At 39.3% G+C, this 27789-nt stretch overlaps 3 protein-coding genes across 4 annotated transcripts in view; 2 read left to right on the forward strand and 1 right to left on the reverse strand.

Moving 5' to 3' along the window:
* Positions 1–769, forward strand: part of LOC126602484 (3beta-hydroxysteroid-dehydrogenase/decarboxylase-like) — a 30883-nt gene extending 30114 nt beyond the window's left edge. Inside the window, exon 11 of the mRNA XM_050269367.1 lies at positions 718–769. Within this exon, the coding sequence (XP_050125324.1) occupies positions 718–735 (18 nt within the window). The 3' untranslated portion in view covers positions 736–769. The remainder of the gene's footprint in view (positions 1–717) is intronic.
* A 2714-nt stretch (positions 770–3483) lies between these two features.
* On the forward strand, positions 3484–7287 carry LOC126605343 (uncharacterized). Of its 2 annotated transcripts, none has more exons than XM_050272717.1 (10): positions 3484–4328; positions 4453–4538; positions 4690–4798; positions 4931–5202; positions 5379–5510; positions 5726–5848; positions 5936–6064; positions 6207–6424; positions 6520–6673; positions 6763–7287. In XM_050272717.1, the coding sequence occupies exons 1-10, from the start codon at positions 4100–4102 to the stop codon at positions 6979–6981; spliced, it is 1671 nt and encodes a 556-aa protein (XP_050128674.1). In that variant the 5' UTR covers positions 3484–4099; the 3' UTR covers positions 6982–7287. The 2 variants fall into 2 exon arrangements, with proteins under 2 accessions (XP_050128674.1, XP_050128673.1); XM_050272716.1 differs by having other exon boundaries at positions 3485–4328; positions 4453–4544; positions 4696–4798.
* Positions 7261–17981, reverse strand: LOC126605342 (endoribonuclease Dicer homolog 3a-like). Its single transcript, XM_050272715.1, has 25 exons — positions 17728–17981; positions 17453–17642; positions 17236–17349; positions 16572–16706; positions 16389–16458; positions 16156–16220; positions 15901–16032; positions 15647–15799; positions 15135–15264; positions 14622–14727; positions 14353–14545; positions 14101–14261; positions 13730–13948; positions 13383–13633; positions 12692–12963; positions 12054–12583; positions 11882–11976; positions 11079–11305; positions 10779–10988; positions 10196–10672; positions 9725–9994; positions 8935–9261; positions 8317–8551; positions 7796–7907; positions 7261–7659 (listed from the first exon to the last, which is right to left on the reverse strand). The coding sequence occupies exons 1-25, from the start codon at positions 17817–17819 to the stop codon at positions 7461–7463; spliced, it is 4965 nt and encodes a 1654-aa protein (XP_050128672.1). The 5' UTR covers positions 17820–17981; the 3' UTR covers positions 7261–7460.
* Between the last annotated feature and the right edge of the window lie 9808 nt (positions 17982–27789).

Genomic DNA, 27789 nt, shown 5'->3' on the forward strand with positions numbered 1-27789 from the left:
GCGAGAAATTGTTTTTTATTGGACAAACAATAGTGGGTCAAATAAATGTTGGAGAGAGGGTGCTGATTGAGATCGAACTTGCACCAGAATACGTAGACATTATTGTTATGCATTCAATCTTGTAGCGTTACAAGGTGCGGAGGTTGTGTTCCGCATGGCGGCTCCGAATTTGTCCATCAACAATTACAAGCTCCACCACTCGGTCATTAATGTAGAAGGTATACAATCAGATTTGTGCTTTTTTTGCTTCTTGTTTTTTATAAGTTTAGTTTTTAGTTCAGTAAATAATTTCGTAGTTCGGGTTCAGTCAATGGATATGATTGATGCTTGATCCTTGAGTTTTTTTGGGGGTTTTTTTAAGTTTTATTTTTTTTCTTTTGAAACTTTGCTTTGATTTTGTTAAAAAACTCAGAATTTGATTGATGCTTGTACTGAGCTCAAAGTAAAGAGACTAATCTATACTAGCTCCCCGAGTGTTGTTTTCGATGGGATTCATGGGATTGTTGACGGGGATGAGTCTTTGCCATATCCACCGTACTAGTATTTCCTAATGTATTTACAGTGATGCAAGAATGTGTGTGCATGCAATTTTAATTACGGAATTGTTACGCGTTGCAACTTATTTACAGTGATGCTAGTAAGTTATAGAGTTGCATCTCTCTTCCTTTGTTCTCTTCTTTTTTAACGTTTACTTTATATTTACTGGTGATGTTGTAGGTTGTTCTCACCCTATAGCTTCCTTGGAGCGTTTTCACTTCATAACTTATATGTTATAGGTGTCTCTCCTCCATTTCACTCACTCATAAAATTCGAGGCATCGGAAGTTCATTTGAACTTTGAATAATATTAAGGTCTGACATTCTAAAAGTCTGTCCAATTTTATATAGAAAAACATTAAAATTCATGCACAAAATAGAAGGAACTTTGGGAGTGAAAAAATGGTTTGGGTAATTAACGAACAAACCAATGTTTAGGACATTTAATTTATAATATTTAAATTTCTTACAATTTCCTGTTTTTGGGAGAAACTGTTGGTACTAGTCTCAGGCTCTCAGCTTGATATGGTGTAAATTTTAAAGAACCCATCATTTGATATTCTTACACGCTATATTTCAGCCATGTACGGACTTGATTGGATCGGTCACGGGGTACTCTTATATTCCATTGGACCGGCATTACTCATTCTTTTAGTAGTTGCATCAAAAAGTTCGATTTGCTCCACCTTGACTCTTAGATTCTTTGTTCTCTTATTGTTCCACGAGTTCCCTCTGCCTTTATAGTTTTCTACGTGTACGAGAAGGAGGAGCAAAAAATTGATGACATGGTCCTAGAAGCTATCTCTCGTGGATGCAAATTGAAATCTGATGTTGTCAAAAAGTTCTCTACATCCAAGGAGATTGAGTGACTGACTGCTGATAGCTACCTGCCACTGCTTGCCTGAGAATCGATATAGAATTGCGGTGTTTGATACGATTGTTATGCCCTGTATTTACTTCTTTTTCTTCAACCCGAACATCCCTCGAAAAATATAAGAAATGAAGAAAGATCCCATTTGATTTATTTTTTGTAACTACATTGTATGATTTTGTGTATTGATGTAGTTTCTCGCTATTTTTGACACATCTTGTAATTTTCAAACTTTTAACTTTACCTGACGTTGTATTTAGTTTCTCATTTATTGTTATCTTATTGATTATGTAATGTCACTTTCTGAGCTTAAATGCTAGGGTTAGTAGCGCATGAGCCCACAAAAGTTGATTTTGGCCGTTATTTTTGTGGAACCCATAAGTTAGGATTAGTTTTCAAGTGTAAACGACTGATTCTAATACTCATTTTATTTTTGTTTTATAAGAACACAGTCATCCAAGACCATAAATAATTTATAGTCAAAATTATAATGACGTGGCTAATTGTTTAGCTTAGAGGTTGCCATCACGGAGTCAAGTCAACCGTGAGATTATTTATTTGGCTGCATGTTACATCTCTAAAATTAATTTCATATTAGAGTTTAGTTAATAAAAAATGAACAAGACTTGGTTGTTGAATTTTTAACAGTCACACCCAATTCCGGATGAACACGTGTTCAAATTTTGATTTTTTTAATCAAATTTTGAACACATATTTAGACAAAATTAGGTATAAGTAGAAATAGCTGCTGAATTGTTCAGCAGCCAAGTTAATTCCATAAAAAATTAAGTGTCAACTTTTTGGTGACCCAAAGCCAAAGGTGTCATTTAATTCATGGAAAATGATTGACATCAGAAACGACAGCTATTAAGTTTTCAATAAAATGTCCACATTGTTTCTTTCAATTGTGGTACCATTTGGCAATTGTGATGCATTGTGCCTAAGTTTTTATATACAACTTTGTGGTATCCCCCACCAAGGTCCTAATATCGAAATTCAGGTAAGTGATTCAAACTCAGGTGCGAAGATACGGATATATTGTCAAAATGTCTAATGCCGAAAGTAAGTTATTTAGATAAAAGATTCGAACTCAGGTGCAAAGAGACGGACATATTGTCTAGATTGAGTGACTTAACTTATATTTGCACATCAAGAAAGTTAAACACTAACAGGGTAAGAAAATTGTTACTAACGCTTAACAATCATCCTGCCCTTTGCAACCATCTTGCCCTCTTTTCTAATAAAGAAAGGTAAAGAGATGGAGGAGTTTGTATGATAACTATTTTGATGCGTTAATAATTAGAGGCTAATTTTGTATAGAGACACAACACTTGATGATCATATATCGTCTTAATTGGCTTGATCTCGTTGTCAACACGTGTTACTGGTCTCGTCACAATTAAGAGGGTCACTGTACCGTTGGACTACTTGCCTTGGTTATTTGATTGGGACAAGGATTGTCTGCCCTCTAATTTTCCATACCCTTCCATGCCCTCCTGTTTTGTGTGGTTATGGTTAAGCCACGTTAACATTTTATATTATTTTTTTATAAAGATAATAAGACAAAAATGAATGGTAATATAAAATGTTGACGTGGTTTAACCGTAACTACACAAACAGAAAGGCATGGAAGGGCATGAAAAAAGGGTGGGATTGTCCATTTGATTGAGACTACGGCATTATTAGAGCCTAGTGCAAGTTAAAATGAGTATGGATCAATCGGGTGTCCCCATGAATAATGAACAACATTTGCATTTAAGTTAAGAAAAATAATTGGTGCATCTTGTTACAAGAGAATTTATCTTTTCTTTGATATTTCAAGTTTCAAATTGAAACTTCGACATAAATTTACTACGCATAGATGACAAAATAAAGACATTTTAAGCAAATCAACTACACTGTTGTGGGGATTTTGTTTTCCGCAAGACTAACGTTTCTCGTACGTATTTGTGGCCTCAATGCACAAAATTATCAATCAAACACTAAATTTTTTGTATTATACTGTTACCGTAACATTTCAGATACTGAAAATCCCAAAACCCATAAAACAAAATCACAGGCCCGATAGAGGAAACATAAAGCGTTTGACCAAAGCCTGTCTGGCACTTTGAATTCACTTGCATTGCAACTCCCGTTTCTCTTCACTCTTTTTGTTAAAAAAAAAGGCAAATAAAGTAATTAAAATCTCAAAATCTCACACAAACAGCCCGTAATTCAAAATCTCTCTGCTTTCGCACTCTCTGTCTCTAAAGAATCCATCTTTTTTCAGATTCATTCAGTCATTCCATTTGTTTCGTTTTCGAAAGCCTCTCTGAATCTGTCTCTCTTCCTCTCACTGCCTGCCACTTTGTTTGCTTTATCTTCTTCCCTTTCCAATACGATTCTTATTCCTCCATCTCTGCAAACTTTTCCTCTTGTCTTTCTTCGATTTCTGCTTCTGGGTCGCATCATTTCTTCCATTTCTCAATTGGGTTTGATCAATCTTCACTTCATTAAGAAACCCTTTTCTTTTCCCGCGCGCCAATCAAATTCTTGTTCGTTGTCCTTTTCTTTAATTACCCTTTTGAGATTTTTCAGAGTTTTCTCTGATTTCATGGAACGCTGGTGTTAATTTCACCGTCTGTAATGTTAATTTTGTAATTGTTTTATCGGAAAGTCGAATGGAGACTTGGTGGGTAATGGTGAATTTGTAATGGGGGGTGGTGGTGGTGGCGGTGGGGGTGGGACAGTGGAAGTGGTGAAGAGCCACGGTTGCTCTCGGCTGTCTGTTGGGTTACCATCTCAATCGCCTTCCTCTAAAGCTCTGCAACCATTTGAGCCTGCATCTCCGGCCGCATCCCCTATTGGATCGGAGGCGGTAGCTCGATCAGGCGGCGGACCCTTCGCCGGCCTTGTTATCTGCGTTACTGGTCTATCCAAGGGTAAAAGAAGACAAAGTTTTAACTTCTGCCTGCTAATTTTCTCTGTGATGAAAGTGCTTTTATATATAATATATATAATATATTTAATTTGTAGCTGTTCATATTTGTCATGTTGTTTTGGCAGAAGCAAGGAAACAAGTCAAGGAAGCGACTGAGAGATTAGGCGGCCAGTACAGCTCTCAGTTGCATCCTCAATGTACTCATTTGGTGGTCCAAATATCCTTGATATTCGAAATTATAGTACTTTGTTTTGTTTTGTTTTTGGTATATTAGTATATTGGGGAGGAATTAATCAATGTTTTGATACATTTGGTGTTATTGTTTATGTAAATTGCAAGGCTTGAGTGCAATCTTTAACTAGTTTTACAGCTTCGGCGGACACAAGTTTGAGCATGCTCTGAAACATGGATCAAAAAATGGTCTGTCTATTGTTACCATTGGATGGTTTGTAGATAGTGTAAGGAAGAATGGTAAGAGAGACCATCTTATATACATGCTACCTTCATTTCTTAAGTTTTACATAGGTTTGGCTAGAAACGCTCCATTGGTATTGGTACATATTACTTGATTAATCTAAATCAAGTTGCTTTTGTCTGTTTCAGTGAGGCTGAGTGAATCACTTTACAGTATCAAGAGTTTTGGAGAGAATGGTATGCGTTTGGATGAGTTGAATAGGCTCGTTGGGTTTAGTGGCACCGAAAATTCTTGTCTGCCTATTGGTGTTCGTGGAGCCAAGCAATTGGACACGAATGACGAACCACGTGTATCTTTTCGTGGAAGGGAGGCTATCAGAAGTACTGACTCTAGTCACTCTGCTTTGTCTGGTCACTCCATTTATGTCGACTTAGACATTTCATCTGAACTGTCTAATAAGGTAAAGTTATTTCTAGGAAAAAGTTGCTTGTTTTTTCAAAACACAAGTTTGTTATCCTTGTTTTACTTTTAAAAGAAAGATTTACTAGTGACATGTATTTTCCAATGCCAGAAAAAATAGATAAGGGTAAACCTGTCTTTCAGTTTGTAACGTTTATCATTGTGTCTGTTTGGTAGGTTACCGAGGCTGCTCGTAGAGAGGGTGCCACATTTGTAGATCAATGGTTTGTTGGTTGCAAAGCCAGTCATGTAGTGTGTGAAGGGTCTTCAAGCCGTAAATATCTTGGCCACTCTAGCAATATTGTTACAGTGAGTCCTGCAAGGCATTCTCTGGTTTACTTGAATCAGCAAGCGCTACTTGAATCAGCAAGCGCTTATACGACAATAACTTTTTGGCTGTCTTCATATTGGTTGTCCTTGTATCGTAGACAGCTGATGAAATCACTTGCAATGTTTGAGATTAGGGAGTGCTCTGTGTATTTATTGTATGCGATGAAATTTATTTGGTGTTTGATGTATCGCAGCCACTGTGGGTTTTGAAAACGGCCAAAGAGAAGTATGTGCAACGGCTTGTGCACATGTCTGCAGATTTGGCCAGGCAAGTTGGTACGATGCTTGAAGAGTTGCAGAATGGCATTGCAGATGGGGTATCTTTCTACACGATGGATGAGTAGTCATATAATTTTGGTATCTATAAGTTCATATTTTAACAGTATTTTTTATTTATCTAACAGGGAACTGATGAGGGAAAAGTCCCCGAAGATGTTCAAGCTTATAGAAATAAAGCAAGCCATGAAAAGAGACTACAGATTGTGAATTCTGCTAAAACTGGGGTTAGAAATCGTCGTGGTCTTCGTATGCAGGTAATGATTAATTTTGTTTGATTCTCTGTGGTGTTTGATCAATCTATGGTTCTTCTTTAGTGCCTCATAAGTGAATTCGTTACATTTGTTGCGAAAAGTTTTTCACAGTAAACCTTCTTATTTATGTGCTTTGTTCTTGCAGACTTGCCAAACTCCAATGCGACCAATAACCCCCAGCAGCCTTTTGGATTCAATCTGCTGGTCAATTTCTGAACCAACATCAACGGCTTCAATCTACACCGAGAGTGTAAGTGCTGAAGATGGTAGTGAACATCATGCATCTGTATTCTTCGATGCAAAAGGTGATGGCAAGGATTCAGAAGCGTCGTTTGCAAACATAACTACGCCGCTCAAGGAAAGGTTATTGAACTCTCTTCCTTCCTATTCCCAAAAACGAAAAATGATTGCCAAATGTTATATCATCTCACACCTCTCTTTTATGTATTTGTATGCAGTGAGAAATGTGAATTGATATTCAAAAACCATTTTCTTACCATCCTGTTCCCTGTCGATCGATTTGCTGAGATGGGGCCATCTTCTAGGACATTTTTCAGCGACAACGGGTTTACATGCTTGCAAGTGTTGGATCATATCTATACATTTTATCAGGTACAAAATAAAGACATTCCCCTCTCAGAATCCTCTGTCATCGGCTTAATGAAGGGAGGGTCGTTTAGTCTCGTGTACTTATATTGCAGGAGAACATGTCAGCCCATGAAATTGAGGCTGCAATCCACACCGACTCAAGGCATGCTGATCGGCTCCGATCAGTGTACTCCAGTAAAGAAACAGCAGAATGCGGGTATGCAATTTTCAGGCGGATTGAGTTTCTAGGCAGTCGTAAAAGTTTTGAAATGTTGAAGCGCGTCAACGGAGACAACAACAGCAATGTGTATGAGCTGTTAATTGGAGCCTAAAGATCATCTTCTTCCCCTCACTTGTTGCAAGTCGAGAGAGCATGTTTTGTGATATGGCAAACTCTTGAAGGAGCTCGAACTCGAGGGCTTAGAACTCCAAGGCCATGATTTCGAAACTTCTACCGTCTTGCTACAAATTTTCCACTCGTTTTTTTTAATAGGATTTTAGGAGTTTATAGCTACTTCAAATGTATAAAATTTGTGTGCATAACGATTTTGGGTGAGTGAATTCCTCAACATTTTTAACTTTACCGAAGAAAACATATGAATTGATACATATTTATCCCAAAATACCAAGTTTCATTACCTTGATTGATTTTTCTTTTATGAAAAGAGTCTGATACACTACGTATCGTTGCTACGCTTACTATCATTTTGTATAGTCGAAAGATAACTGGGATGGTGGATTCGAAAATTACCCAACCCTTCGATTTCTGTGATTATGAAACTAGCCAGCAGAAGATAGATATGTTGTCTCATCACCCGCCAATTATAACTCTTCCCTGCCGTTGAAGCTCGTAAAACAAGACGACGGCTGCAGAATCTTCTGAACTCCCCTTATCGGGTCTAGCATCTCCTGAGCAGTCAATGATGCCGGAGTTGGGTATGTGCAAGGTTACTTGTGCGACAAAACTGTTGAAGTACTTGGTTGAGCTTTCACCAAATCTGATTGGAGTTCTACGGGAAGAAAGACGGTTGTGAGGCCAAAAGTTAATAATTCAAACACAATTTTGTAGTGGCCAAGTTCTCTAGAATCTTGAATCAACAAAACACAATTTGTTAGTAGATTTGTAGGAGTTGGTTATGGACTAACCTTGACTGAGTTTCGGTTATTTGAAAATCCGGCTTTGGCCACTGCAGTTTCTTGCACAGCTGAAAAAGAGCAGATCGAGGTCCTCCTTTCTTTATGTTGATTGCTTCAATGACTGCATAAAAGCACCCGCAGCCGCAGCACGATTAAATGATAGTATTGCTTGATAATAACATAGTATAAGCCAAGGCTCCTATCCGAATCTCTACAGAAATGAAGCCACTTAAAGCAATTTCCCGTGATCTTGTCAGCGAGCATGAAGCAGATTAAGAAAAACAAATGCTTTTTGCATTCCAGTGATTCATCAATGCACCATTTCATTTGTGAAAAAACAGTTTTGAACATTAATTGGAACGCATTTCACCCGTTTGAAAGGAAACAGGAAGAGGTTATCAAGCTTCTAGACTCTAGTCGTAGCCCATAGGGAGTACAAGCGAGGTTCGCAAGGAGAGTAAAAGTAGGTAGAGTGTATAAGCACTCAATCATGCAACTAGAGAAAATGAGAACGATAAAATGGTGCAAACCTGGGGCGGCATTGTTGGGGCTAGAGGTTTTCCAGTCAATTACTGAAGGAGAAACTCCAGTTGTCTGTGCAGCAAGAGGCACTTCAGTTATCTTTCGCCTTTTATAGACCACTACCCCTGAAGAATCTTTGACAGTTACTTGGTCGCCGACCTTATGGTTGATGTCACGGGAAGTTGAATCGCCTACTTGGTCAGCATCAAGTTTCCTCTTCTTGGAAAATGAAAAACCTTTCTCCTGTTCCATAACAAAACAGTAGAGCTTTAACAACATTTAGTGATGGGAACTTAACAATCAGAGAGATGCAGCAGACTACTCGTTAACAACAATTTGGAACCTCAGATCTGAACCAAGGTACGTGAACAAAAATTCTGGACCCCAAACAGTAGCTCCGGGCCCCAGAATTCCAAACCTAGAACTCATGAACCCCTGGTTTTGACCCTAGAACCCAGAAATCCCAAAACCCGGAGCCTCAGCTTGAAATGTGAGCCCAAATTTCCAAAATTGAGATCAAGTTACAACAAATATTAGAATCAATTTCATTTTTTTCTTAATCCCTTTTTCATTTTCAGGCCCACGACCAAATAACGGACAGACAGACATTTAGAGAACCAACAAACCTCAAGTTTTTTAAGTAAACGACGAGCTGCTTCTCCTTTTGCACCTTTTTTAGTCCGATTGCACCCCTCTCCAGTCAACAGAACATCTTTCAGCTGCACAGTAAGCTCGGCATGAAACATCTCACCCTTATTGGTACACTTCTCTTTTCTATGGTACCCAAGCGAGTTGCATAGTTCAATCAGCTCCCGTAGTGGAGGCAGCTCAAGTTTGTCAGGAGTCACAATTGGAGATAATAATGGTTCAAATATTCTCCACACTTCATCAAGGTTAAGTTTGGTATCAATTAGAATTGCCCCTGCAATACTTTCCATCATGTCTCCGAGAGCCTGCAGAGATACTATTCAGATCACAAAAACAATATATAGTAATAAACAATTATATTAACAAGGATAACAAAGTGATGATATTTGGTAGAGGGTGGAAGCTTCTCCTTATATAAAAGGTGGCCTACCAATAATAATGAAGTATCAAGCTAAGGGGAGAGCTTAACAGTCAAGGAACCTACAGAACTGCACATAGTTTAAACTCTAAAGCAATGATAGTTTTTAGTCACGGCAAATTATTTACTTGAAGAGGAATTATGGCTAAAATACGCGGGAAGTATACAAAAGCACCCCGCTAGAACAGAAATTGTAAATTAGAATGCTGAAAGAACCAAATAAAGATAAAAGGATTGCAGCCAAAAACAAGCAGACAATCAGTCTTTTAGAAAAACCTGAAAACAAAAGCTCAAGCTAATCTTTCAACACTATTGAAGAGAAAAACAGTTAACATTGAGCAAGATCTTACCTTAGGACCCTTTGTGCCTTGAAGTGTGGTACCACTGTCAGGTTCTGAAAGAGACTTCACATATTCTGTTATCTGACTTAGAAGTAACATAGAGGCATGCTGTAGATGCTGCTGAAGATCACGTCTAACAGCAACTTGTGCAAAACTTTCATTATTAACAGAAGCTGAACGCAAGTCAGTTAACTCGCCTGGATCAATATCTGTGTGGCTATGATAGAGATGCCTTGTAATAAGCAGGTCCAACACAGAGTCACCTAGAAATTCTAGTCGCTGTTGAAAATCAAGAAGTTAAGAATAGTAAATATATGGAATTTTCACTGTTTGTTCTATACTTGGTAATTTATTACTTCTAGGTAAAATGAATAATCTATCAAACATTCATTTTCATAGTAGATTAATTGGTCAATTTCTGTTTCCAAGCTCACAACAATTTTCCTTCTTATTGTTGTTGGAATAGAACTCTCAGCATACCTCATAACAGTAGCCACCTCCTGATTCTTGATCAGATGCATGTGTTATGGCCTCAAGTAAGATACCCTTGGTAGAAAATTCATAGTGAAGCTTTGACTCCATGATTGCAATCTCATTAGCTTTCAGGGTGTACGAATGAAGAGACGCCATAGTAATTGCATCAGCAACCAAGGAAGGCTCAAGTTCTACATCAATATAAAGCCACTTCATCATATGAATTGCAGCAGGCAATCCACCAGCAACATAGTATGCTCCTATAAGGGCTTCAACACAATCAGAGATTGTTTTGGAACACATCCATCTATGGCCCTTATCACAGCTCTTCCCAACCACAACTTTAGGGTCTTCAGTTTGGAATTTTCCATCTACGGGTACTTCTAAAGTCTCCACTCCACAATTACAAGGAATGGGTCGTAGAGAAATCTGCCCTGGAGAAACCCAACGACATGGGTCAAACGCACAATCACGGATGTATCCCTATTAAAAAAATGCAAAGCCATTATTACAAGAGCTTGAAGCCTTGAACATCAGTACCTGAGTGAATACATATAAGCATAGATAGCATGTAGTACAAGGGAAATACCTGTAACTTGCGATTTATGCCCAATCTATGTAGGTTTGAGTTACAGATAGTCAGGGTGCGGCAACTAGTTAATTGTCCTTCATGCTTTTTGGGATATTTGAGAAAGAGGTGGCAACTCACAGTATATTTTAAAACCGAATCACCGAGCAATTCCAAGCGCTCCATAGAAAATTCATCATTGCATCTTAGTGTTGTAAGTGCTTCTAGAATCTGATCACAAAAACACATTCAGATAAATCGTTTTTTTACTCTATTAGAAAGATAAATGGTCAAGTCACGGAGTCTAAAAGGATGACATACCAATAAGCTTGATATCCGAAAGCTGCTAGAATGATAATTTATCTCTTCTCTAAGTTGACTGGCTAGCATCAAGGACTCCAAGCGATGAATCAACGATGGTAGTAAATAACATGACTTTAGAACGTCTCTTGGGATACCAATAGCAACTAGAAGCTCAGGCGGCATGTGAGCATACATAATCTGCTTTCCAATAACAACGCCAGATTGCAATGTCTTACCACCACCACCTGCCCAGTTGAGAGAAAATATTAGCAACCAAACATAAAAAATGAGATTGTATTGCCAACATAGCTTCAACAGCACGTAACTAACACTGCAACGAGTCAATTACTCACACCCACAACCTTTTGTCATCTCCATTTACTCTTCAACAACATGCATCAAATAGATTTATTAATATAATTGTAGAAGGACCACATGCTCAATAAGTCAAACACCCAATCCCACTACCCGCACGACCACAACTTTCAAACAATATACTTCATAATAAATTAATAATATCGAGTACCATTACTTGCAAGAAACCACGGAAGCAGCTGTCTGATTTGAAGTTTTAATAACTAGAGGGAGTTGAAGATGCAAAACTGAGATAGTATTTTCACTTGAGTACATAATACATATATGCACTGTTAGGCCAATTTTCTCCTTCAATCAATGTTATAACATAGGGAGATACAATAGAAGGGTCATGAACAACAGTTTCATGAAAAAATTTGAAGATACAATTGAAAATTATAGAATGGGTGCTTAACAAAAAGGAATAAGCCATATTGCTAAAAGATCAAGCATGCAAATCAACAAACCTTCACCATTAAAGTTCACAAGAAGGTTGTGCGGATTATGACTTTGTTTCAGTTGCAACAGAGGCTGACCAGGATACCGGAGCACAATCCCGTATCTAAACAGAATTAGCATCATTAAGAAAACTGTACAGTAATATCACTGAAACATCACACAAGGCATAAAATAACTTACCTTTTGTTGAAGTACTCAGAAAATGAAGTATATTGTGATGATACATTGTCTTTCTTTACATCAAAAGGACTCTCAGCAGAAGTGTTACTCATAACCTCATCAACAGAGTAGATTCTTCCAGTATGGATAGCCACCACCACCGTATCTTTGAGATTTTTTACATCAACAGAGCAATTAGCAAAGTGAACTATCCCTGCACTGTTGTACTCAGTCTCAGATGATACAGTTCTTGGAACTGAGTTCCCTGTGTCAACGTTACACTGGTGACTGCTCAAAGACGAGTTTCTCTTTAAGAACTCTACCACAGAAACACAAGAATTGATCCCTGCCCAATTTATTCTCCAAGATTCATCTTTTGAATCATTCAATGTCTCAACTGGAAGAAGCAAATATAAGCACGATGGGGTCCACAGTTTTCTTGTTTCTTTCTCCAGTAAAAGTTCTCTACGTTTTCGAGCTGATTTGGTTCCATACAATTTCCCAAACAATCCATTAAAGAAAAATTCCTGAAAGCACTTTGCTTTTTCCATCTGTTAAGAAAATACTAGTTCCAGTAAGTACCACCCCAAAAAGATACTAGTTCCAGTGAGTACAACAAAGAAAAAACATAAATTTGAGTTCAAATGCTTAAGATGTACCTGTTCCCCGTCTAAATGAACCTCCCCACAGAAAGAAACAGAAGCCTTAACTGTTTTCGAAATCAGGTAAAGGTCCAATTTGAGATTCCCCACATCATCAGCAAGCTTCGACTCAATGAGAAGAATAAATCCAGAATACAACTCACTGGCAATGTTACAGGAGAAGTCAAACTTATATGCCTGAAAAATGGCAGCATCAAGTTTCTCCCCCCAAGTTCCAGATAGCATACGAATGCAAGTTGTACCATGTAGTTCCTTCCTTTTAGTAGTTCCTTTAAAGACCAAATACAATTATTTATATTACAAAGATGAAAACCAAAAAAGAAAAGCAGGAACAGAAACTGCATCAGCACATAGCCACATGGAATATGGGGTGCCAAAACAAAAATCAAGATGCAGTAAGACAGAGATGATAAAGCTGGTTTAGAGAGTGAATTCAGATTTGATAACCAAAACGTTTTGGCAGCCCTGTTTATATCATTCAGCAGTTAAATTTCAAAGCAAATGACACCAAGCATTAGGCCAAGGAACAGTTATTAACTTTGAGCCACAATCGAAAACAAATAGAAAGTGATTATTCATAAACATAAATCAAAGAATGACCGATTCATAAAAAGCAACTTAAGTTCATTGTGCATCAGCGAACACTCAGACACTGATTTTCTCAAATATTATGTACAGAACAACGTACCTGCACCAGAAGCTTGCTCTTTTCTTTTCACATCAGGCACATCAACGACTGGGAGAAGATGGTCATTCAGGGCACCATTTTGATGTAGCTGCTGACACGCTTCCAAGCAGACAAGCTGCTTTGCTAAAGAAGATTTCTTGCATACAGGGCCAACTAACGTTTGGAAAGCTGCATTTGGAGGCAATGTGATCTTACACTCGTAACACTCTCCAAGATATGAGATATGAAAAGTTGGCTTTGGAGTGAAGTACCTAAACACGGTAATCAAATAAGGGTTCAATAAGAATTAAATTTTTTTTTAACCAGTAAATTCAAGAAACAGTAGTGAATAGTTTACAGATGCATACTTATCCCTTGGCAGCGTTTCACAATATTTATGTACAAGACTGACACTAGAATCTGCAGTGACTGATGCTCCAGTGGAGTCCACAGTATATACATTTGTTTCCTCCAAAGGACATGCTTTCAAAATGCATGCTTCAGGATCTCTTTTCATAGCTGTATCTGTCATCAAAAACTCACTCCTGACAATCTCATATAGTTGATCCCTTTGTTTCTTGTTTCCCCTGTACTTTATGAATATTCAGAAAATAAGTACACTTGATAAACACACAATAGGGACACCTATAGAGAAAATCTTCTACTCACTGAACAATCACACTATATATATCCACTACCCATATGCTGATAAAGTGAAACAATAAAGACATGGCCTCACCTCTCCAGCATTGTGATGAACTGAGAGTTATCTTGCCGAGCCCGTCCCCTCGACTGGACGTAACTACGCACTGTCTTTGGCAGGTCAAAACGTACCACACAGGAGCAGCTCGGAACATGAATTCCCTCCTCAACTACATCAGTAGCAAATAATAAATTGACCTATCCAGAAGGGGTCAACTGAGTATCAGGTTTCCAATGTCAAAACTTCTCATGAATCAGTTCCTTTCCTACAATATAAAAGATCATATACCTCCCCAGAGCAGAATAACTCCAATGTCTCCTTTTGTATTTTTGGCGCCAGAGAGTCAACTGATGTAGTGCTTCCAGTCAAATAGGAAACCGTAAAATGAGACAAAGAAGTAACCTTCTTCATGAATCTTTCAATCACTTTAGCCGTGATGATTCTATCAACAAATATGAGGCACCGCACTTCCCTAGATCTTCTGCAATAAAAAATTATGGATGATAAGCAACTTTGCAATGATATGAAAAATTTGACCAACAAAGTTATTGTCTTACCCAAAAGAACGAAAAATTTGAACAAGTTCATTTAATTTTGGAGATACGTAGCCCACATCTACTGCCTTCAAATGGTCAAACCCGAAATCCAAGAAATTTTCAGAACCTGACGAGAGAAGGAAATAATAGCTCATTTTACTAAAACAGAATTGAAAGTTATAGGCATCATCAAAACTATATGGTGACAAAAAGTATGTCGGCAAAATAAGGCATTATTCATCTACTCTCAAGCATCTCAACGATAAAACACTATCAGAAATGAGCAAAGTGTTAAGTCCTTATTAATTTGAACAGATAACAAAGTGTCAGAAAAGATAAAGAGAGACGGAGAGAAAGACATGATATAAATATATATATATATATATATATATATATATATATATAGAGAGAGAGAGAGAGAGAGAGAGAGATTTCACTACATTATTAACAGCCGATTTTTAATACATAAAGTTAGACCTGAGTGGCATAGAAGTTGAAAAAAGAGTTATGATAGATAGCTACAGAATTGCATACCATGCAGAAACGATTCCCTAATTATACCAAACACTTCCTCAAGAAAACGTCTGCACTGCAAAGAGCCCTCTCTATAAAGTTCACACGCCTTCGCGCATTTCGGAGCATTCTCTAAACAGATCTTAACAGCCTACAAGAGAATAAGGTTATATATTCTCATAATTAGAACCAGAAGGAAAGACCATAAAGAAACTAGAATTGGAGAAGACCAAAGTGACCTTTCTGCTGCATTACCATCTTAAGATATATGATATATCTGAGACTCTCAGTACATGGCTATATAAGAGTGCTTATAATCAGAGTCATAAAAAGCACCGAGCCTCAATAATTTGTCACAGGCTAACAGCATGTGTATCAGAAGTAACTATTTGGCGTGACCTGAAGCTCATTAAGGTTCACCATCATGCAGTTAGACCTGCTTGAATTTGTATAAAAGTCTGAGGGTGACTATCAATCGGTTGTTTATTTCCTAGAAAAACCACCCTTCATCCATGCATTATACTTAGTCATACCTCGTAAGTACATATGAGACCAAGCTCGTCAAGGCAATACAAGATCTTTGTGTAGTCATTAGACATTCGTTTCTGCAATGTCTTAATTTTATCATCCATGTCACTCAGATTACTTTCTACTGATACCTGCAACTTTGATAATGAAGCATCAACCTGTACATGGAAGTTTTTTTAGTATTCACACAAGTTTGACACATGAAAGTAAGGTAACAATGAACGATAAATTTGTTAACATACATGTACAGCAGAAATACCTTGGACCAAGAGGCTTCCATCTTTTCTTTCAAATCCGAACTCAGAAACCATGCTTGGCCATAAAATCGACAAGTTTCTTTTGCAGAAGGGACACATACTTCCGTCTCTGTTATGTCCTCAATAGTATAAATCTGTGTAAGCAAATTTAATGATATTAAAGCATCACCATCAGTAACTGATATATGTATAGTAATCTAAATCACCATCAGTAACTGATATATTTATAGTAATCTAACTGGAATATTTGTGTATACCTGAGAATCTAAAATGCTTTCAAGTTCTGATAACTGGCCCTCACAATCCTTGGTGGATGAGACACCTAACACACAATGTTGTATATAAATATGCACATATAAGATTTATAATAACAGTAGGTTTGGACTCAACAATGAACATGAAAAAAAAGCGATCCTCTAGACATACAAAAACCACAGCAACGGGTTGAAAGAAGAGAGAGCACAAATAATAAACAATAGCTATAGATTACCCTTTTTTATAACAGGTGATGCCGTCAAGCCAAAAATCTTTGGCTTATTACCAGACTTGTGATAAAACTCCTTCACCACAACAAACAATTTGTCAAGATGACCCTTGACTATAAAATATATAAAGAAGACGAAATGCATAACAAAAAATGAATTGGAAAAAATTCCACAAAAGTGAAATTAACCTTCATTATCTTTGTATAAGGATGGTTTCCAGTAGCCCGATGGCACTCGTCAATAATCATCAAGCATACTGCTTCCAAACTCAAGAATGCCTTTCTTAAGGCATCCAAAAAAATCTGGGGGGTCATAACTAGCACCTAGAGGATAATATATAAAACAAATATGCATTAATTTAATAGCCTCTGCCAAAAAAAAAAAAAAATTGAGAAAACTATTTTATTTCAAGGAATCTAACATGACTATCACATGTTGTGCATGAATGCAAATATTTTTTATCAACATGAATGCAAATCTTTCGAGAATTCTAGTTTACATAGTGTAAGTAAACAATGTAATAATGTCATGTTATTAGTTAGAAAGATAAGAAGGCTCAAATCCTTGGAAAGAAGAGTAAACTGATACAGATTGTGATAGTTTTCAATATTACTCAACAATCAACATGAACCAAAAAGTACACTTAGAACATTACCCTTTTTTACATCTTGTTCTGTGTTATGGATTTATGTACTTAATTAGTTTTTTCCCATTGTCTTGTAATTGCCAATTGGTGGCTTTGTTTCATCCGGTTTTGTTCTCTTCAAACTCTTTAGCTCAATGTGTGATACATTGCAGTGAATCCATAAAAAGACGAAAACTTTCGACCAAAAAAAAAAAAAGAAAACTTACATCATGCTCATTCATTTTCTTTTCCCAGCGCTCCATGGTCCACGAATCAACTCCCAACGCACCATAATACTCTCCTACGTTATAATTTGTGCTTTCTTTAATAACCTTAAATTGCTGCAATCACAAGAACACATAATCCCAATGGGTTACAAGACCACCAACGAGCCACATTGCATAAAAAGCACAAATTTACAGGAACAAAATTAGGAAATAGTACCTGGTGAACAAGATGAACAGTTGGAGCCAAAAAGATGATCAATTTTTTGGCACCACCACTTGAATTATTAGTTTGGCAGCCTTCATAGTCTCTGATGAGCATCACAGCTATCATCGTCTTCCCGGAACCGGTCTCCAGCACCGCTATCGTGTTCCTTCGCCTCGCAACCTCGTACACCTCCGACTGATACCTAAAAATTCAGGCCGGAGAAATTCACATCGTCGAAAACAAGCCTTTAAATTTAGAGAGAGAAAGGATTAGAGAGAGAGAGAGACCTTCTGGGACTGAAGTTCTTGGAAGATTGCGGTGACTGATCATCATCAGCGGCATGATCGAGTGGGTTGGAATTGGATTCTTCTACTTCCATTCCGTGAAAAGCTCCGTCCTTTGATTCTGACTCGGATTCCAGCCGAGAATGCAATGGCAGACGAAGAGGGGGAGAAGGTGAAGAACACGGAAATAGTGAGCCCAAGCAATATGGTACTCTCTCTTAAGTGCTTCATCAGAGTAACGTACAGTGGAGAGCTGACACTCTCTGTACTCTCTGTCTCTCGCAGCTCTGTGCGGGTTTTGCTAAAATCCGCCAACGGTTACGTAGCGGGAGACGACCTCGTATTAGACGGTGTCGTCTTGTGAGTTAGTGGTGTCCCGCGCTTTAGTTGACAGGACAAGTCACTCAGGAAATTGTTATGACGGTGACCGCTTTCCAGTGCGGGCCCTCCACAGGATTTGGTGGGAAAATCGGGGACAGAAAACTTCAAAGGATTTTTATGGAACTTTAACGAAAAGCATCGGTACTGTTCATTTTAATGAAAAATCATATTTTTACACTAAAAAGTCAATTCTGGTACTATTCAATTTACCCTTTATTTTGTCCTTATCATTAAAACTCAAAGTTTTCAAACCCTTTTCATTAGTTTTCCTGATTTTTATTTTATTTTATTTTCAAAGTTCAAAGGATTTTTATTTGTTGCGTCACAAGCATAATATTTTAATCACCTGATGAAGTAAATATTAGTTAAATTAAACGTTTGAGGTATCTAATTAAGTTCAAAGAAATTGACGAACATTATGTTCATAAAATCATAAATTGATGGTCCAATAATATTCTTATTTACTTGTAAGAGGTCTAGATTCGATTCTCGCTAAAAGCAAATTTAAACAACATTATTACTAACTCATTGTGGAGTTTAGCCCACTCTCCCACTAATAGATATTATCGTTTATTCAAAAAATAATAATAATAAAACATGGAAATTTCACCACAACAACAACAACAACAAAGCCTTTTCCCACTAAGTGGGGTCGGCTATATGAATCCTAGAACGCCATTGCGCTCGGTTTTGTGTCATGTCCTCCGTTAGATCCAAGTACTCTAAGTCTTTTCTTAGAGTCTCTTCCAAAGTTTTCCTAGGTCTTCCTCTACCCCTTCGGCCCTGAACCTCTGTCCCGTAGTCACATCTTCGAACCGGAGCGTCAGTCGGCCTTCTTTGCACATGTCCAAATCACCGGAGCCGATTTTATCTCATCTTTCCTACAATTTCGGCTACTCCTACGTTACCTCGGATATCCTCATTCCTAATCTTATCCTTTCTCGTGTGCCCACACATCCCACGAAGCATCCTCATCTCCGCTACACCCATTTTGTGTACGTGTTGATGCTTCACCACCCAACATTCTGTGCCATACAACATCACTGGCCTTATTGCCGTCCTATAAAATTTTCCCTTGAGCTTCAGTGGCCTACGACGGTCACACAACACGCCGGATGCACTCTTTCCATCCAGCTCGTATTCTATGGTTGAGATCTCCATCTAATTCTCCGTTCTCTTGCAAGATAGATCCTAGGTAGCGAAAACGGTCGCTTTTTGTGATCTTCGCTAGATTGCTCCGGTCATTAGTGTGGATAAGTATATAAATGGATAGAGATAGGAAAGCAAACACAAGATGTACGTGGTTCACCCAGATTAGCTACGTCCACGGAATAGAAGAGTTCTCATTAATTGTGAAGGGTTTACACAAGTACATAGGTTCAAGCTCTCCTTTAGTGAGTACAAGTGAATGATTTAGTACAAATGACATTAGGAAATATTGTGGGAGAAAGATCTCGTAATCACGAAACTTCTAAGTATCGGAGTGTGGTGTCGTCTTGACTTGCCTTATCTGTCTCATAGGTAGATGTGGCATCTTCTCTGGAAGTACTCTTCCTCCATCCAGGGGTGGTATCTTTAACTGGTGGAGATGCACAAGGTAATGTATCAATTTCACTTGAAGCTTACTTGTAGTTTCAGGCTTGGTCAAGCGCGATACAAACCATGTAGTAGGAGTCCCCCAAGTCGCCGAGCTAGGAGGTCTGCTGAAAGAGGTGACAGACAAGGTAAGCAATCAGAGCTCCGACTGATTGTTCACCTTCTCCCCATCTTGCAGCAGCATGAAGGATAAAGAGAAGAAAAATGAGAAGAGATGATATGAGATACTTTTGCTTTTGAAGAAGTAACTTTCCACAGGCTTATTCTTGAACTGAGCTGGAGGGTTTTCTGGTTTCCTCCAGAGTATAAGGCCGACTGAAGAATTTGAGGGTCAAAACAAGTCCATCAAATCTAGAGTACGTTCCACCCTGCTGATATGGGATACTTTTGCTTTTGACAGAGTAATAGATGTATCGGCACGTGTGCTGTTACGCTTGTCTCCACATGCTTCCTTGTATCCTTCGCATTTGCCCTATCTGTTCCTCAAGCAGATGCGGAATCTTCCCTGGAAACATAAGATGTTGAAGATGAGTACTCGAGAGCAATGCCAGGTAAGTAATCAGGTAAGGGGTTCCAGGCAGTCAGTTCCTGGCTGGAAGCTTGATTCCAAGTGCTGACTGATTGCTCTCTTTCTCCTTGTCTTGCAGGTAAAAACAAGGCCAAAAGAAAAGACAGGGAAAAAGCTGAAGGATTTATTTTGAAAAACATGTTCATTTGAGCAACATCATATAGCATGCAATTAACAATTAAAGGCGGAATCATGCTTGCATGCACTCAAAAACAAAACATTACCATGAAATTCAAAGCCTAGTAGATTGGTGAACCAATAATCAACTCAAAACAAAGTGAGTTGAAATTATTACATTTGTATATTCCTCTTTGCATAAGCAAAGGCTAATCACCCAAAGAGATATGTCCTTCATTCCTTGCTTCTTAGATCCATGGATTTGGATGGAAAAATAGGTTTCTCCAAGTTCCCAAAATAGGGAACCTCTAAGTCTCTTCACCAAGGTTTGATTGTAGAAGAAATGAGTGACCTTGGAGTAGTAGGATTGCTAGATGTACCCTCCAAGGTGTTGGCCTCTTTAGAGAGAAAATGGAGAGACAATTCTCACCAATTTTCCCCCAAAATAAACCCTTAATTACTTCATGAATATTTGGCTATAAAATCATTTATATAGTCACTTCTTTAAGTGACCTAAACAACCAAAACCCTAATTCATACACATATGGCCGGCCATTTAAAGGGATTTGGGCTTTTGGGCTTTAATGAATCTTTATTCATTAAATTGTCATACAACTTAAGTTAATGGGCTTGACGTTCGAAGCTCATTGGGCCTTAAGGTCCAAAACTATCCCGAAGTCTTTAACGAACTTATTCGTTTGATTAATTAACATATTAATTAATCCTTGCCATAAATAAATGATTAAACCATTTAATCATTCTTACTCATTTCCGTTTAATCTCCAATCTCTACCTTTTACGGTGTGCGATCCATTAGGTTCCTTTTAGCGAGGTAGTGGGCGATTAAAACCATTTTACATCGATTGTGAATTGAAACTATTTTCAATTCTCCCTTTAGTGATTACACACGTTTAGGGCTTCCACAAACCATGAGTGACACCTAGCAGCATATCATGGTTACCCAAGCTAATCAGAAGAGGTTAGAGAACCTATTCAGTTCGGGATTACAAATGCAATACGGTCCTTCTCTAATCTAATACTCTTGACCACATTGTTTGGTATGATAGTTTATTTATTCATGTCTACTATCCAATGTGATTCGTGTGCTTATATGATTTCCTTAAATGTGATTTGGAACGCATTCCCTAATCTCATTCATACTCTGGCCAGAGATTCCAAATCATATCATAGAGTATTCTCCCTCAACTGTTTGAAGGTTAGAGATCCCTTGTTGCGCATTCACTTGTCTCCATAGCTAAGTGGCTTAACCCCAACGATGCCGTGGACACCCCGAGGGGGTGACTTTGACATAATCAAAGATCAAGGAATTAACCACAAGACAACTGTGATGCCTCAGGTCAAAGGACTACTTTGCATTATCCCAACCATGAGTTCTTATGTGACATGGAATATGAGAACTCTTCGTTGATCACGTTCAGTGTACTCATTCTCTATTGAGCACCTACGTACTTGTCTTGATGTCACACACACCAATGACTCGAGACTAATCACTCTCCCTGAGAGAAGACATAGTACGTACCGATCTTTACGGACTGTCAATGCCCAATTGACAATCCTATGATCAGGAACATTTAGGATGTGTCTACGAAAGAATGGTCTCATGAATCTAACTTCGTTAGATTACATTCTCCCAATCACATATTCCTTGGACTTTATCGTTTAAGCATATAACATTTATATGAGACAGCTCAAACAATAATATATGCCCTTTATATGTAAAACTAGATTAGTTTAACATGTGAAATGTCCGTAAAGTATCATCACATGATTGGCTTTAGGGCACATTTCCAACAAAAGCATGATATGGGATACTCTTGCTTTTAACCCTGATGATATGAGATATTCTTGCTCTAGTATAGCTTGTTTGCAGAGGTATTATCGGGGGGAAAGAAAGCTGAATATTTCGAAAGGCTTCGTTCGGAGTGCCCTCTCAGATATGATGAAGGGTTGAGCATTTTTGCAGGTCTGCCTGTCCGTTGGGGATGGAGGTCGACATATATAGGAGTCTCCCTAACAACAAGTAGTAATGCTATTCCTTTACCCTGCTTGGTCATAGCACGGTAATGGGAGCTGCCAGTTTCACATGTTTTAACTCTGTCAGAGCACTTTGAAAAAGTGGTCTGTGGTATCTGGCTCTCGAGATTCGGAGAACGATGCCTCTTCGATTTTTGAGAAAGCAATCATGCTGGGGGTCTGACTCTCGAGATTCGGAGAGCAGTGTCTCTTCGATTTTTGAGGAAGTAATCATGTTGGGAGTATGGCTCTCGAGATTCGGAGGGCGGTGCCTCTTCGATTTTGGAGCAAGCAATCTTGTTGGGAGTGTTGTCTCGAATGTGAGTAAAGGTTGGGCATGTTTGCTAGTCTACCTTGCCACGAAGCACAAAGGTTGACACACAGGGACTTTCCAATTATCCAGCAATGGTACTGTTCCTTTACCCTCTCTTCGATTTTGAGAAAGTAGTCATGTTGGGAGTCTGGCTCTCGAGATTCGGAGGACGGTGCCTCTTCGATTTTGGAGCAAGCAATCTTGTTGGGAGTGTTTTCTCGAATGTGAGTAAAGGTTGGGCATGTTTGCTAGTCTACCTTGCCACGAAGCACAGAGGTTGACACACAGGGACTTTCCAATTATCCAGCAGTGGTACTGTTCCTTTACCCTTGTGGGTAATAATATGGTAGTTAGACCTTCAAAATTTATGTGTCTAAACTTTGTTAGTGCTGTTTCTTTGCTATTCTTTTACCCTTCTTGGTCAGAGCGATGTAGTGGGAGCTGCAAGCTTCACGTGCTCAACTTTGGCAGAGAACTTTGGCAAAGTTATATGTGGTACCCATGAGCTATTGTTGCGTGTGGGAAGTGGGTGATTGAACAGTAAGATTCATGTGCTTTCTACTTCACCAGAAGTCTTCGACAGAATGCCCATAATTTCTGCAAAGCTGAGTGTGCGTGTGACAGGTGCTGACAAGGCTAGAAAAGTAGGTGCCTCTTCGAATTCTGAGATCGGCCCTCGTGGTCTCTGAGCAGCCCAGCTTTTGAGAAAGCGAGCGCCTATTCGATTGATTCAGAGAACGATGCCTCATCGATTTTTGAGAAAACAATCATGCTGGGGGTCTGGCTCTCGAGATTCGGGGAGCAGTGTCTCTTCGATTTTTGAGAAAGTAATCATGTTGGGAGTCTGACTCTCGAGATTCGGAGGGCGGTGCCTCTTCGATTTTGGAGCAAGCAATCTTGTTGGGAATGTTTTCTCGAATGTGAGTAAAGGTTGGGCATGTTTGCTAGTCTACCTTGCCACGAATCACAGAGGTTGACACACAGGGACTTTCCAATTATCCAGCAATGGTACTGTTCCTTTACCCTCTCTTCGATTTTTAAGAAAGTAGTCATGTTGGGAGTCTGGCTCTTGAGATTCGGAGGACGGTGCCTCTTCGATTTTGGAGCAAGCAATCTTATTGGGAGTGTTTTCTCGAATGTGAGTAAAGGTTGGGTATGTTTGCTAGTCTACCTTGCCACGAAGCACAGAGGTTGACACACAGGGACTTTCCAATTATCCAGCAGTGGTACTGTTCCTTTACCCTTGTGGGTAATAATATGGTAGCTAGACCTTCAAAATTTATAGGTCTAAACTTTGTTGGTGCTGTTTCTTTGCTATTCTTTTACCCTTCTTGGTCAGAGCGATGTAGTGGGAGCTGCAAGCTTCATGTGCTCAACTTTGGCAGAGAACTTTGGCAAAGTTATCTGTGGTACCCATGAGCTATTGTTGCGTGTGGGAAGTGGGTGATTGAACAGTAAGATTCATGTGTTTTCTACTTCCCCAGAAGTCTTTGACAGAATGCCCATAATTTCCGCAAAGCTGAGTGTGCGTGTGACAGGTGCTGACAAGGCTGGAAAAGTAGGTGCCTCTTTGATTTCTGAGATCGGCCCTCGTGGTCTCTGGGGAGCCCAGCTTTTGAGAAAGCGAGCGCCTCTTCGATTTCTGAGATCGGCCTTCGTGGTCTTTGAGCAGCCCAACTTTTGAGAAAGCAAACGCCTCTTCGATTTCTGAGATCAACCCTCGTGATCTCTAAGCAGCCCAGCTTTTGAGAAAGCAAACGCCTCTTCGATTTCTGAAGCTCCGTCGAGTGCAGATTTTTATAGGGGCTGGCATTAAGTTCCAAAGCACACTTGAATCTCCACCAGTAGAAGCTTCATTCTTGCACTTCTAAGATCTTGATTTGTCCGACCTCTTCTCTCTTCAACACCTTTGAAAATGTCTGGCCCCTCCGACCGTCTTTTTGACTTGAACCTTGTTGAAGAGGCAGCCCCGCCTTCTCCAGACAACATATGGCGCCTATCCTTCGTCTCCCCTACTGGTCCTCTTACCGTTGGGGATTCCGTGATGAAGAATGATATGACCGCTGCGGTGGTGGCCAGGAACCTTCTCACTCCCAAAGATAACAGACTACTTTCCAAACGGTCTGATGAGTTAGCTGTTAAGGATTCGCTGGCTCTCAGTGTTCAGTGTGCAAGTTCTGTGTCTAATATGGCCCAACGCCTATTTGCTCGAACCCGCCAAGTTGAATCATTGGCGGCTGAAGTGATGACTCTCAAACAGGAGATTAGGGGGCTCAAGCATGAGAATAAACAGTTGCACCGGCTCGCACATGACTATGCTACAAACATGAAGAGGAAGCTTGACCAGATGAAGGAAACTGATGGTCAGGTTTTACTTGATCATCAAAGATTTGTGGGTTTGTTCCAAAGGCATTTATTGCCTTCGTCTTCTGGGGCTGTACCATGTAATGAAGCTCCAAATGATCAACCTCTGATGCCTCCTCCTTCTAGGGTTCTGTCCAGTACTAAGGCTCCAAATGATCCCCCTCCGGTGCCTTCTCTTTCTGGGGCTCTACCGACTGCTGAGACTTCTCCTAAGCAACCTTTGTGAAGGCTCCCTCTTGTGTGTTTATTTGACTCATGTATATGTACATATTTGTAGCTTATCGGGGATATCAATAAATAAGCTTTCCTTCATTTCAACGTATTGTGTTAAATACACCAAAGCCTTTACTGATGAATAATCAAGCTTACTCACTACTGTACCTGCTGCAATGGCAGCATGGTTTATATAAGTTTACAAGCATGCAATAAATAATAATAATGTCCTTAACCCTTGCTGTACTGACAGCATGGTTTATATACAAGTTTAATACACGCATGCAATAAATAATACAAGTGCCAGAAACCATGTGAAGTATTCCTTCTGTCAGGTTGTACAGCGAGAAGGTGGAGGTTCTGTCTTGGACCTTTCTTTAGGGTTTGGAGTCACGTGGATTCATGACTTCATCTAACACCCCCCCGCAAGCGAACATGTGGGGAAACAACGGGTAGCTTGGACACTAATAATGTGAAGCGAGACGAAGACAAGCCCTTGGTAAAGATATCAGCGAGCTGATCCTGCGAGCAAATATAATTAACCTGTAATTCACGACGAACGACCTTCTCTCGAACATAGTGATAATCAACTTCCAAATGCTTTGTCCGTGAATGAAACAAAGGATTAGAAGCAAGGGCAATTGAAGAGACATTGTCGCACCATATCTGTGGACACACAAGATACAACTGCAGGTCTTTGAACAAGGAACGTAACAATGAAAGCTCGGCGGCTGTGTAGGCTAACTGCCGGTACTCGGCCTCAGCACTCGACCGAGACACGGTTTTCTGCTTCTTGGAGCTCCAAGAAACAAGATTGGAGCCGAGATAAATACAAAATCCTCCAGTAGAGTGTCGAGTATCGGGATTCCCCGCATAGTCCGCATCAGAGTATGCTGAAAGTTGTGCCGAGCCTGGTTTATACAGAAGACCATGACTAGGTGTGGCTTTCAAATAACGAAGAATCCGTTTCACCGCCATCCAGTGATGAGTAGTGGGGGCATGCATAAACTGGCAGACTTGGTTAACAGCATAGGATAAATCAGGACGTGTAACCGTTAGATATTGTAGGGCCCCAACCACACTCCGATACAGATCGGGGTGTTCGAACGGATCACCAACATGTGCACTGAGTTTCTGACCAGATACAGCAGGCGTTGAAATTGGTTTTGCATCTGTGAACTTGGTACGTGACAACAAGTCCAACGCATACTTTGCTTGACAAAGATGCATAGTCGTGCCATCATACTTGACTTCCACACCCAAAAAATAATTAAGGGGTCCTAAATCCTTCATCGAGAACAAGGTGCCGAGCCTTTTAATCAACCTAGATATTTGATGAGGACTGTTGCCAGTGATTAAAATATCATCCACATAGATTAGAAGGATTAAGTAAACACCGGAGTGACTGTAGACAAATAAACTATAATCACAGCTTGATTCCTGAAAACCAAGTTGGAGCAAGAAGTCCGAGAATCTCTCAAACCACGCCCTCGGTGCCTGCTTAAGACCATAAATACTCCGCTGAAGCTTACAAACATGAGAGGGAAATTGCTTGTCAGTAAACCCCGAAGGCTGTTTCATATATACATCTTCACGTAAAAACCCATGCAAAAAGGCATTCTGGACATCAAGCTGTTGAACATGCCAACCTTTTGAGACAGCAAGACTGAGAACAAGCCGAATAGTTGTATGTTTCACAACAGGACTGAATGTTTCTGTGTAATCCACACCAACTTTCTGATGAAACCCATTTGCCACAAGACGCGCCTTATGACGTTCAATCGTGCCATCTGCACGTCGCTTCAGCTTAAAAACCCACTTATTAGGAAGCAAATTCATGCTGGGATGAAACGGAACCAAGGTCCATGTCCCACATTGCTGCAGCGCATTAAACTCATGAACCATAGTATTTCTCCATTCTGGAGACTTCACAGCCTGACTAAAACAATTGGGTTCAAGAGGAAACTTGTCAACAGTGACATGCATGGCATATTTAGGATTGGGCTTGTGAATTCCTGACTGTGAACGTGTGGTCATACGATTGCCCTGAGGTTCAGGCACCATTGGTATCGGTTCTGTGGATACCGTGACTTGCTCATTTGAGGGTAGGGTGGGTGGCAATGAGAAGATTGATTGGATGGGCGAGGAAGACAAATGGGTCGTAGAAATAGAATGAGGTTGGGCTAGGGAGTTATTTTGTTCAGGTTGCTGATCGGATCATATTTATATATATTTTTACTTCGAATTCACTCGTCTTTTCTTGGTTAGTTCCTTATATTTTTGAGCTATTTACGTTATTTTTGTGTTTATAGGATCTGTTATGCAATATTACCTTTTATTGTCACATGATAATATTAATTTACATTTTATAAACAAGGTTTGTCCCTCTCTATGTCTATATGTTGAAAGACAAGCAAAAAATAATAATAAAAAGAAGCTGCCCAAGACAGCTAAGGGGAGAATTGAAAGAGGAATCCAA

This window comes from Malus sylvestris, chromosome 15, assembly GCF_916048215.2.
Source record: "Malus sylvestris chromosome 15, drMalSylv7.2, whole genome shotgun sequence".
NCBI classification, from domain to species: domain Eukaryota; kingdom Viridiplantae; phylum Streptophyta; class Magnoliopsida; order Rosales; family Rosaceae; genus Malus; species Malus sylvestris.